The sequence below is a fragment of the Crinia signifera genome, chromosome 2 (assembly GCF_055691185.1).
Source record: "Crinia signifera chromosome 2, ASM5569118v1, whole genome shotgun sequence".
Classification (NCBI taxonomy): Eukaryota; Metazoa; Chordata; class Amphibia; order Anura; family Myobatrachidae; genus Crinia; species Crinia signifera.
This window is the reverse complement of record NC_139218.1, coordinates 221,648,069-221,661,509: the sequence shown is the minus strand read 5'-3', so window position 1 is coordinate 221,661,509 and position 13,441 is coordinate 221,648,069. Positions and strand designations below refer to the sequence as shown.

The window sequence follows — 13,441 nt, the reverse complement described above, 5'->3', positions numbered from 1 at the left end:
AATGCGGGAGTAACTACCGCTGACTCATGCGTTTCCCGCCAGTAAATACTACTTACAGGAACTGTCCACCCTGGGAGAAGCCCATGCCATTGTAGCCCTGCTGAAGATTGGGGTCTTTTGCTAACTGCTCACAAACCAGATCTACTTGTGTATTCACATTGAGGAAAAAGCTGTTTTCCATGTCCTGGGGAGAAACAGGAGAGCATGTTTTTCATACATAAGCTGTGCGTAAAGGGTTAATCACGCTCTTGAGGAACAAGATATTTAAGTTTTTTAGACAAATCATGATTGATAGATAGATAACTACATGTTAAGTCAATGAGAAAGTTAAGGTGGCCATAAACTAGAGAGATTCCATGCCGATATGGTCACTTTTCATCCAGTTTTGGAGAGAAATCATATAAAGAGACCATATTGCAAAAGGTTTGACATCAGGTCCGATGCTATGTACAGTCTCGTGAGCATCACATCAGAGACTGAAAATCACATGGGCTACAGTATATATTTATTGCCTCGCCAAGCCTCCAGCAGGATTGCATACGATACATTGTATGCAAAAAGACTGGCTCAAGGGGGATCGCGGGTGACTTCTCCATTCAGAGAAGTTGCCCTAGTGTATGGGCACCTTAAGATTTGCAGTACATTATCTTACTCAAAAAGTGTGGCTAATGGTAAGAAAAGACTTAATGGAGCACATTGCAGATTCGTAGGGCTAGATCTTGATCTTCAATCCAAGCACTGACTACAATATAAAATTAAAGATAAGCGAATGCTGGGATGAACAGTCCAGTGTATGACAACTAGCCCTCAGGACACCCTAACCGACCAGGGAGTAAATGTATTATACTTGCATAGTGCTTTCTGCTTCGCCTATTTACTAGGGATGGACATCAGTGCCTTTGCCATCGATGGCAAAAGTGCAACTGGCCATCGATAGTGTGTAACTATTCAATGGGTGACCATCGATAGTTTAATATATCGATGGTCCTCTTTAAGTTTAAGTGATTGGCCTGTGTGCCAATCAAAGCATGTGGGAGGGGCTTCGAGGATGGGTAAGGTTTCATTGGTTTTGCTGTGCCATCGATTTAGGGAAACCATCTGGTTCTCCCCCATCGATGGCAAAAGTATTCAACATCGGCCATAAACCATCGATGGCCATCCCTACTATTTTCCCAGGTGAATCAGTAGTGTCAAGATTGGGGGGCAGGGAGTAAAAACTCCCCCCTCCAGTGAATCAGCCTAGTGCTGACACTCTGGGCCTTATTTTGGTTCATTCTTTCTGACAAAATCCTTCTTAGATGGGCAAAACCATGTGCACTGCAGGTGGGGCAGATGTAACATGTGCAGAGAGAATTAGATTTGGGTGGGGTTTTACTTCAAAGTGAGATCTATATTGCAGTGTAAAAATAAAGCAGTCAGTATTTTCCCTGCACAGAAACAAAATTACTCACCCAAATCTAATTCTCTCTGCACATGTTACATCTGCCCCCCTGCAGTGCACATGGTTTTGTCCATCTAAGAAGGATTTTGTCAGAAAGAATGAACCAAAATAAGGCCCTCTGTCTCCTCCAGCTGACTTCCCTGGGCATGCCAGAGACCTCACTACTCTCACAGTATCTCCTGTGCAGCTCAGAGCTGGCAGCAGCTGCAGCAAGGGTCAGTGCTGCCTCTTCTGCAGTGAATGGGCAATAATACCAGCAGCTGTCAAAATCCCTTCCCTGTCATTTAGCATACTTCTCCTTCGGGATGCGGTCGTATGGTCAACAGTCATTAGGTCGACAGGCCAAAGGTTGACCTACCAAAAAAGGTCAACATGCATTAGGTTAACACAAACAAAAAGTTTACTTTGAAATGGCCAACATGAAAAAGGTCGACATGAGTTTTTTAATTTTTTTTTAAAAGTCACTTGTTCATACTTTACCATTCCAGTGGATATGGAGGGGGAAAGGTGAGCCATGCGAGAGGACGCTGTACACTTATAGACAACTAAAAAAAAAAAAAAACTTATGTTGACTTTTTGTCGCCTAATGCATGTGAATCTTTTTGGTGTGTTGACATTTTGGCTCTTGACCAATAGTGGTCAACCTTTTTTACTGTCAAATAGTCAAACCAAACCCTCTCCTTCATACATGGGGGAGAAGCGGTATCAGTGCTGTAAATGCTTCTCCCCCACAATGACCCTTCTTGCATCTACAAGAAAAGTTCAGGCCACTAAAAGTATAGGCTGGGAACTAGCAAGATACTCCACATTCAAAAATCCCTGTGTGAAGTCAGATCAGACTTCTGAAACAACTGCATAAGGTTACCACATGGTGTTATAAAAGCAGCAATGTTTCCTGTTACTGCGGCTAGAAGGATGTGCGCAGTTACTGCTCTGTAACAGCTGAGCCTCCTACACAACATAAGGTTTCTCTGCACACGCTCCCCCACCTCAAAGACCGTTTTCCCAATCTTCAGGGACAACACATAAATTCCAGGAATTTGCTGCTCCACCATTTTCTTAATGCCGCCCATGCTGAGGGGATTACAGCAGGAATCACCTGACAGAGATGAAGACAAAAATTACTTAGGCTGAGGCTCAGGAGCCCATCGGGGCTAATACTGGCTGCGCCACACTCCTCCTTACCCATGCCGTGCCAGATGACAAGCGGCACGGGGTTCCCGCACACACCCAGCAGCAGCACCGCCGCGGACACAACCAAGCTGACCCCCTTCATGTTATCCCGGCTGCAGCAACAACAACAGAGTCGCCGCGAGTCACACAAATTTCAGCACTTCCGCGTTCGGTCACATGACATGGTTATTGCCGTCATGTGATGTGTGACCTGGCTGGCTGTGCCAAGAGATATTTATGTCTTGGGTGTGTGTCATGTGTGCCTGTATTATACCAAATGGTTACAGCATGTCATGGTAGGCACTGCTATACTGATAGATCGCTCTATAACTAGGGGGTAGGTTGACATGTGATGTCTTCTCATTTTAGAGGGATACACTTCATCACTAAAACTTCTTAACGTTAACGTACGGTATTCATTTGTCAAAGGCATAGGGGCCTAGTTTTGCAAATTGCATTTGCCTTTCATCATGCATAAAGCACCTTAATTAATTTGCAGTTTAGTGCCACTTTTCGGCATTAGGTAAAATTCAGTCTGGACCTCATAACGCCAGCCTGGACCTGCTCCTTGCAGCTGTCATTATTTATTCAAACTCGATCGCTGCTGTGTGAATTCACATGGCAACTGTCTAAGCATGCGTACGGATAATAGCGCGCAAGCATGAGGCCATTCTGAAAACGATGGAAAATCAGGTATGGATCATTGGATAGACATCAACTAGGTCGACATGGGACTATGTAAAAACCGGACCCAGACTAAACCCCGGACCACCAAACTAAACCCCGGACCAAACCCCGGCCCACCGGACCGGACATTAAAATCTGCAGTCCAGGGCTTGTAGTGGGGTGTCCCGTCCGGGGGGTGTCTTGTCCGGGGGGGGGTCCCTGTGATAGCTATCATCAGGGACATGGGGAAGTAGAGATTGCAGCCTGCCCATGTGGTCCGGACCGTCCGGTTTTTGCTACATGCCCGGACCATACAGGGAGGCTTTATTCTCCCCCTCCTCCACTCCCTGGTGACAGGTGTCACAGGCAGCCCCCCCCCCCCCCCCCGGACCAGACGCTACAAGCTCCGGACTGCAGGTTTTGGTGTCCGGTCCGGGGTCTTGTCCGGGTCCGGTTTTTACCCATACCCGGTCGACATGCAGGAAGGTTGACCGGGTCATTAGGTCGGCATGGAGAAGTTGACAGTCAAAAGGTCGACATTGGGTTTTTCACTTTTTTTGTCCCCAATGTCAACACTGAAACGTAGCACCATGTGCTGCGCTTGCCATGCTTCAGTCGTGGTGCCTCTCTAAGCTCGACACACTATTTTATTCTCCCACCACGCCCTAGTGGATGGTAGGGCATGAAATACCACCTTTCGGCACGTCAGCTCCTAAAAAAAGTGAAAAACACCATGTTGACCTTTTGACTGTCGACCTTCCCCATGTCGACCTACTGTATGTGTCGACCTAACCGATGTTGACCTTCAGTCATGTCGACCTTCATGGATGTCGACCTAGTGGTGTCAATCTAATGCTTGTCGACCTAATGTTTGTAGACCTAGTGACCGTATCCTGGAAAATCATTAGATGGTGAGTGAGTTGCAGATGGATTTGCAGGTAGCCGCTGATTGGCGAGATTTATGGCAAGCCATTCCCAGACTTGCATGGGGCGGGATTTCACTCTGTCTGGACATCGGCTATCTGATTGCAGGGCTTTGCTAAATCAGGTCTGAATAATCTCCATAGACACTCCCCTAGGGCCGCATTTATCAAGTAATATTTGCAACTAAATCCCCGAAAACACCCATTTTCGGGGGTTAACCGCAAATATTAAGTATCCCCCAAATGTATTAAAGGGGAACCGCAGCAGGAATCTCTGATCCCTGCTGTGACCCCCCCCCCTGCAGCGCCGCCGGCCGCATCCCCCATAGCTTTCTATTGGGGATGCGAAGCTGCCGATGTATCAACATCGGGCAGCCCGGCTTCGCACCCCTGGGCTATCACCATTCTGATATGGCGATAGCCCATTGTAGCCTATGGCTACACATCACACTGCCCGAGCGGCAGTGCGGTCAGCAGGGTCGTGGGGGGGGGTCAGCACATAGCATGGTTATGCGTGGTTATTCCGGGTCAGGGACGAGCTCCTTTCAGAGCCCTGTCCCTGCGCCCTTACATTGATAAATCCCAGCGGTATTGCACGATACCGCAATGCGATGTCACCGCGCCGGCATCGCTCTTTAATGGTAAATTCTCCCCCTAGACATGCTACCACCTGGATGCGGAAGAAAGAACACTAGGAGGGAGATGGTTTGACCAAGCGTTACCGATATGGAATTAGAAGGGGGGGGGTTACAGTTTTTAGCTAATCCCATAACTTTGAACAGCAAGCTGATGTAATTTTTAAAGTAAAGCGGACCATTTATTATTAATTGGGTACTTGTTTCCTAGCACGGCCACACCGATTTTGATCGGGTCGGAAAAATTGCGTCAATCGCATCGCATGCGACCAAATCGCATGCGATGCAACCCACGCGATGGACCCGATTTTTACATTGATTCAAATGTGAATAGGGTCCCTGGGACCCTATTTTACATTGGATTCAGTATAAAATTGTCCCCAGACCCCAATTTTAAACCCCCTGATGGCTCAAATGCCCCCATTGTGAACGGCACCCCACGATTGACGCCAACCCGAAGCGTGGCGAGCGTAGCGAGCCCGCGAGGGGCGGCGGTACGCGTCCTCCGACCTTTTCATACCCCTACTATCCACGTCGGCGTGGAGTTGAGAATATAAAGTGTGGCGAGCGCAGCGAGGCGAGTGGACGCGCATAACTTCACAGGTATACGCGTCCGCTCGCCACGCTTCGGGCTCGGTGGCTCGCTGCGCTCGCCACACTTTATATTCTCAACTCCACGCCGACGTGGATAGTAGGGGTATGAAAAGGTCGGAGGACGCATACCGCCGCCCCTCGCGGGCACGCTCGCCACGCTTCGGGTTGGCGTCAATCGTGGGGTGCCGTTCACAATGGGGGGACATTAATTAATACCCATGACGGGGGCATATAAAATGAGAAATGGCCCATATTGGGCCATTTCCCATTGTTTCCTATGTAAAATGTGGTTAATCGCGTCCATCACATCTTGTGCCATTATAATGGCACAAGACCGACGTGATCCACGCGATTGCAATGTTAAAAATATTTTAACATTGAACCCTATGGCAAAATCGCGTCGGTCGCGTCGCGTGCCATGTTAATGCACGCGACCGACGCGATTAACGCGATTTTGCCTTTGCCGGCAAAATGGACCAGATTTCAAAGGAAATCGGGTCCATCGCCTTACTCGTGTACCTTAACTTACCTTAATCTCTCACTTTCTGAATATCTCATCCTATTAAATCTCACCCTACATCTTTTTGAGGGACTTATTATTATTCGTGTTATTATTCTTCTTTATATAGTGTCACAAGTGTGATCGCACAGTCGCGAATGTGCAGCGGCCATCGACCAGATAAAGCGCGGCCCTCTATAGTGAAATTCTGCTGTGCAAATGAATGTGTACGCCTTGGGAAAATGTCCAAAACCCATCGTTAGGGGCTCACCATCAAATGTTTTTTTTCCACTGTGCACCAGTCATCACAAGCTAGAAGTAGCCAGAGACTTACTCGTCGGCTTGCGATGAATACAGGTTTATCCAGCATATTACTAATGTCACACTCCCTCCCCTGCAATGCTTGGGCACGCCTGCATTTTCCCTGACACTCCCACCATTTTTTCTGGCAAGCATAGCATTTTTCTTGGCACTCCCAGGAAACGTCCGGTTACCATCCATCCTGGTAATCACCTTGTGTACGGCTTGCGAATATTAGCAGAACTTGAATGCTGGCCCATACACATGTGCATTTCAGCGATAATTGGCCGATGTGTGATATGGACTGAATCAGGCACAAAGTACATACACAAATGAAATAACCAAGAAAACAGTTCCAGACTGGTCTCTGGATGCATGCACCCAAGGCTGCGGCCAGGGGTGGTGGCAGCGGGGGATAGTCGTGCCCATGGAAACGCCCAGCGTTTCATAGGCGTTCCTATATAAACGCTGGCCGTTCCCAGTCAAGCCGTGGCATGGGTCCCGCTGGTGGCAACTGACATCGCTGGACTTCAACGGCCCGCCCACTTCCTCCCGAGGGTGCACGCAATCTATAGTGATCCGAAAGTATGTTAAAAACTTTTAACATATGTAAAACATGTTAAACATCAATTTGCAGGCCCTGCTGGCGAACACACACTGTGAGGGGGGAAGCGGGCACACCACCTTTCGCAGGGCAAGTTCCGGTTGACTCGCCCTGCGAAAGGTACATTTGCTAATATGTAATTGCCCTTAAGTAGAGCCATATAAGCCATTACTACTTTCTGAATAAGTGTTATTGCCGGTGAAAGTTGTTGCAAAAGATGGCATTCACCAGGAAAACTGAAGGGACTTGGTTTCCGCAAAGGACCACAGAAAAGAAATACTGGTTTTGCTGCTCCCGATGGCCATGCCCCCTTCCTTTTACCGTTGCCCTGCCGTCCTGTCATCACCCCTGTTGCAGACCCCCAAAGCATCACGGATCTCTTGGAAATATATATATATATATATATATATATATATATATATATATATATATATATATATCAATCCTATAGAAGATATATGCACACACATAAGGGCAACCAATCATATTCTATCTATTATCTTCTAGAAGGTGCTAAATACATGAAGCATAAGTAGAATCTGATTGGTTGCTACAGGAAACATCCCATCTTTAATAGAACTATCCATCTTAGTAAATGTACTTCTTAGTGTGGGAGCTTGAGGCAAAATGCCACAGAAGGTACTGATCGGGACAGGGATGAGAACTTTGCGTCATTAGACCAGACCTTAGTGGCATAATGTCATGATTTATTCAGCTATGGGGGAACAGGGCCATAATTACATGAATCTCATACAACATCGTCATCATGGCTCCATCAAAGAACATTTAGTCCACCAAGTAGGAAAGGGGGAGTACTGGATACTCAGAACCCCCATTGTGTGCACCACTGTGATCCACTCAAGAGCAAGGCAAACATACCCAGATCTTGCCAGATTTACACTAAGGCCCTTATTCTGATCGACACACTCCCCTGCATGTTCACGCAGGAGAGCAATGTTGAACGGCTGCACATGCGCATAAACGTTTATGTGCATGTGCAGCCGCATGGTGTAAGCGGGTGCGGCAAACTTCTTGTTTGCCGTCCTGTTCGCACCTAGCAGTGCGGGCGTGGGGTGGCAGCTATGGGCTGCGCCCATGGGATTGCCCAGAATTTCATGCATTTAATGCGCTGGTGACTCGGGTACGGGGGGCAGGCAGCTGACATCAGCTAGTCATTTTAACACCACCCACAAAAATGGCTGCACCCCCACACACACGCACACACAAACACACACACGCCGAATTTCATAGCTTTGCGTGTCAACCAGAATACCCTCCTAAATTCACCCAAAATTATGTGTATTGGCACAATGGGACTCGTTTAGAGTCCCATTGCATATGTGATCCATGATAAATTGGCCCCATGGGCTTCAGCACGTCCATCCAGTTTCCACACATCTCTGAATAGTCACAGTAACAGCATAAACCATTCCTCATTTAACACCCTTTTTTTTTCTCAAACTCAAAAACACACAAAGTAAGAACAAACAGGTGATGTATAGCAGGGTTATACTCCACACAGCGGCCACAACATAAGTAACTCTTTTGTTGCACTACAATTCCAGAAATGACACAGAAGACAGATAAAGAGCTTACTTTAAGTATTTTTAACCTCACATGAACCAGATTTGGATGAGGCCACTGAGGCCAGAGCAGCAGAATTACAGATCTGTAGTTGGGGCCCCATCATTTATCCTTCTCTTGTTATTGATATTGACAAGCATTTTGTAATTACTAGTATGAAAAAAATAAATATATATGTATATAAAAGTGAAAATTTGTCCTTCTGTCTGTCTTTCTATACAAATCCACAGTTTACAAGTCAAAATGGTAAAATTTCACATACGAGTATATTAAAACATGGCCAAGGCAACTTAAAACATTTGAAATTGAAATTAATTACTGTTCATTTTTAATTAACCCCTTCCCGACATTTGACGTACATTTACGTCATGGTCGGGATGTACTTCCCGACACATGGCATAAATGTACGTCATGCCATTAAACTGTCACCACGTCTATAGACGCGGTGACAGAGGGACGATGTCTGCTGTCCCTGACAGCAGACATCTTCCCTCATTGCCCAGGGGGGGCAGCGATGCCCCCCCCCCCTCGGCGATCGTTGCGATTGGCTGTTCAAATGTGAACAGCCAATTGCAGCGTTTTATGTGTTATGTGCATAATTTTGACTCTGCTGCCCCCTAGTGTCCAAAAAAATTAAAAGCAGGTTGAAATAATGATGTAATAATAAAGTATACATATGGTCTATGTTAGTTATTAACTATTTTGAGTGGTATGATTATTTGTCTCACAAGCAGAAAATTTAACATTTTGCAAATTGCAAAATGTTCAATTTTTTTACGACATTTTGGTATTTTTCACAAAAAAACACAGACTGTATCCACCAAAATTTACCACTAACTTGAAGTACAATGTGTCACGAGAAAACAATCTCAAAATCACTGGGATAAGTAAAAGCAAAAAAAAGTTATCCCCACTTAAGTGATACATGTCAGATTTGAAAAAAAGGGCTCTGTCAGGAAGGCAAAAACAGGCTGCGGCGGTAAGGGGTTAAATCAGGGGTGCATCACTATCTAATATATAAAAGCAAAAATGTGTCTGTCCTTCTGTCTTTCTATACAGATCCACAGTTTTCCAGGGAAGATCGTGACATTTTACATACGAGCGTATTAAAACACCGCCGAGGCAACTTAAAAAATCCAAATCGCCCGAGGTGTCACACCTGTGAGGCGAACCTATATCATTACTTCTTGGGCTGCTTTATGCTTAGATTGTTCTGGCTCCGGGTTAGGAGGTCTGCGCAGGATCACCTGGTGAATTACTGTATGTGCCCTTCACACAGATCACTGGGCCATATTTGGTATATTGGTATATTGCCTGAGGATTACAGAAAAACCAGAGGAAGAAAACAGCTGTTGCTGATTGTTAGCGCAGTCGCGCGCAAGGCCGTTCTGCAGACATGGATCGTCGCTACCTCCCTGCAACTGTTCAGGACCAAGTTATTTCATGTTTTCAACATGGAGTGGATTGAGTGTCTACTGAACAAAGAACTTCGTACAAAGACATTTTTTTAAACATGGGAGAGTTATATAACAGTGCTCCCATTGGAAATAAGGACAAAACTTCATAACTCTTTTAAGAATACCCAATGGTACTTGTCTAGAATTATCTCTAGGGATCCCCCGGTGATCCTGGATGATTTGCCGTGAGATATTCTTGCACGATTTTTGAACTGTGGCAGCCCTGGGCCATATTGATTGACTGGTTGATTGTATACTGAATAATAAGAAACAAAACGGATACATCTTTTATTTTTCCATTGCACTTCTTTATTGCTTCATATTTGTAACATTGAACATTTGATGTTAATTCCCAATGTCCATGCTGATTTTGCTAAGATATCATTTTATTTGTTAAAATTAAAATTAAAACATTTAAATTGAAAAAAAAAAAATATCCAAATCAAAATGATTTACTGTTAATTTTCATTAATTTAACCCCTTCAGTGCAATCCCGGGGGAAGGAGAGAGACGCGCTCAGTGCCTCAGTGTCCAGACTGGCAAGCCCGGAAAATTCTCGGGATTACCACTGTTTAGAGCCGGGCAGCGCTGCTGAGTTCAATCAATGAACTCAGGCAGCTTTGGCGCTGCCCGGCTCCCTCCCCTCCGCCGCTCCTCCCCCGTCCTCCCTCCTCCTCCTCCTTCCCCTCTGGGTTTTCTATTGAAGTCCCCGGTGCCGGGGACAGAGATGTGCACAGCAAAGGCTTTTTTAAATATTGTTGAATTGATGTATTCAGTGAGGGAGGGAAACACCATTAAAATCCCCACTATGTAATTTTTTAAATGAATGTATTCACATTGGGCGGTCTCCACTAATAGAGAGCCGCATATAAGGAGTTACCAGTGTCAGCCAGGCCACCCCACTGACGAAGTCTTCTGACGAAACGCGTAGGGGCGTGGCCTGACTGACGCAATCGTATCCAGAGGAGAGGAGTGTGTCCCCCGGAGCTCTGTACAGCGTGGTGTTCCCGTCTCTGCACACAGCCAGTGTGTAGCCGGCAACCGTGAGTGCACAGCAGGGGGTCGCATACCCGCCATTTGTATCCAGCTTGCCAGTGTGGATTTATGTATTGCCAGGTGGTTAATTTAGCCCACCGCAGATGAAATATCTGGTAATTAAGCACTTTTAAACATTTTTATGTAAAATAAAAACATCAAAGATACTGCACCATTGGGCGCCCTTTTCTTCTGTTGTTGTAGATATATATATATATATATATATATATATAAATGGGGGGTGTCCAGAGTGCGCTCTTGCATTGGTTTTGCCACTACATTGACCATAAATAATTTGAATTGATCTTGCACTATCAAACCAAAGCACCTCTGTAAGGGTTCCATGGCACCCCAGGGGAACCACTGCCCTATGAGTTCTAATGTGAAGCCCTGTGAACCACAGGAAGCGGTAATTACATTATTGATGTGTGCCACATGCCCCCAGGGCATTCTGATATGGCCAGAAGTCAGACCTAGGGATGGACATCGGAAGCCCATCATCAAATGATGGCTGCACTTCCGCCATCGAATCTTTAGATGTGATGGTCATTGACAATCGCATCAAAAGAGATAAAAAAAAATCATGTGATTGGTACATCCTTTTTTTTGCGCATATGCAAACATCTTCAGCCATGCATGTGCAGAAGCACTGCAGTGTGGCTGGCTGGGTATCGGGACAATCGAAACACCATGGAATATTTACCATTCAATGGCAGCAAACATCGGAATGCCGCCATCGAAAGGTAAAACCACTACCATTGAAATAAAAACATTGATGGTAGTGAAACATCACAATGTAATGTCCATCTCTAATCAGACTTCCCATGTGCCCCTTGCACCTTCCATAGAATGCCCCACATTTTATTAACAATTATTGATATTGCCATCAAATCTTACCAATTTACACATGCACACACACACACACACACACACACACCCACACACCCACACATCAAATAGAAGGAAAAACACACAACAAAAATACGACAGTATGCTTAGCCAGCAGACCAGGTGTAGTGGAGGTTTGTTTACATTGTCCGCCCCTCCCCCGAACTGCGCGATTGGCCACCCATCAGCCAATCAGGAGCCGCATTTACGCAAAACGCAGCTCCTGATTGGCTGATGGGCACGTGAAAGCTTGGGACCAATAGGTACGTATAGTATGAATGATTGTATACCCCCACAATGTTTGTTCCCAGATTCATATGTGTACTAAGTTTGGTGTAAATTGCTCCAGCCATTCCGCAGTTATGCTGACTTCTGATATACTCTGTGCTGCTATCCCACCCCTAGAAGTGCTAGAGTTGTGTTAACCCCAAAGTGTTTGTTCCCAGTTTGTAAGTAATATGGGTACTTGTTTCCTAGCACGGTGCCCCCGATTTTGATCGTAGTACATCTTATACAATCGCATCGCATGCAATATTGCAGCATGCGATGCATGCGATGCAATGTGATTTTTTATTGTACAAACACCCTGATGGGTGCTTACAATGTTAAATGCACCCCCATTGTGAACGCCACCCCCACTATCAATGCCAACCCAAAGCGTGGTGAGTGCTGCGAGCCCACGAGGGGCGGCGATACGCGTCCTCCGACCTTTTCATAACCCCACTATCCACGTCGGCGTGGAGTTGACTTTAGATATAGCATAGCGTGTCTCTCCTGCCCCTGTCTGTGTCGCTGTTAGTCAATCAGGAGCCAGCCCGCAAGGTATGATTGGCTGGGTCGGGACATAGTGAAGGGGAAGGAGAGACGCGCTATGTGCTCCCCTCCCCTGGGAACTGAAGCAGCAACAGCAGCGGCGGCGGGGGCACTGGAGGGGGACTCGGAGACACGGACTCTGCTCTCCCCAGCAGCAGCAACGGTGAGTTGTGCTGCAGCTGGAATATAATAATCTGGCACTGTGGGGGCATATAGGTCTGGCACTGAGGGGGGCATATGTGTGGCACTGTGTGGGCATATATGTGGCACTGTGGGGGCATATGTGTGGCTCTGGGGGCATATGTGTGGCTCTGGGGGCATATGTGTGGCACTGGGGGCATATGTGTGGCCTTGTGGGGGCATATGTGTGGCACTGTGGGGGCATATGTGTGGCACTGTGGGGGCATATCTGGCACTGTGGGGGCATATATGTGGCACTGTGGGGGCATATATATGTGTTGCACTGTGGGGGCATAGCTGTCACTGTGGGGACATATATGTGTGGCCCTGTGGGGGCATAGCTGTCACTGTGGGGGCATATATGTGTGGCACTGTGGGGGCATATGTGTGGCACTGTGGGGGCATATCTGCCACTGTGGGGGCATATATGTATGGCACTGTGAGGGCATATTTGGCACTGTGGAGGCATATTAGTAAATGTCATCAGTTGTGCGGCAGCGGTGCGTGGGGCATAATGTGTAATAGGCATTACGTTATGGGGAGTATTGTGTAATTGCCATCATGGTGTGCGGCGTAATATGTAATTGTCATCACAGTGTGCGACATAATGTGTAATTGTCATCATGGTGTGCGGCGTAATATGTAATTG

General features: G+C 46.5%; 1 protein-coding gene across 3 annotated transcripts in view; it reads right to left on the bottom strand.

Annotated features, from left to right (window-relative positions):
* Positions 1 to 2,794, bottom strand: part of PPT1 (palmitoyl-protein thioesterase 1) — a 31,098-nt gene extending 28,304 nt beyond the window's left edge. The window contains exons 1-3 of one of the 3 annotated variants that reach the window (XM_083173784.1): positions 2,567 to 2,794; positions 1,922 to 1,986; positions 57 to 184 (exon numbers count right to left, since the gene is read on the bottom strand). In XM_083173784.1, the coding sequence (XP_083029910.1) occupies positions 57 to 184; positions 1,922 to 1,986; positions 2,567 to 2,717 (344 nt within the window). In that variant the 5' untranslated portion in view covers positions 2,718 to 2,794. Of the gene's footprint in view, positions 1 to 56; positions 185 to 1,921; positions 1,987 to 2,430 lie in introns of all 3 variants that reach the window. The other 2 variants (XM_083173785.1, XM_083173786.1) reach the window with 2 other exon arrangements.
* Between the last annotated feature and the right edge of the window lie 10,647 nt (positions 2,795 to 13,441).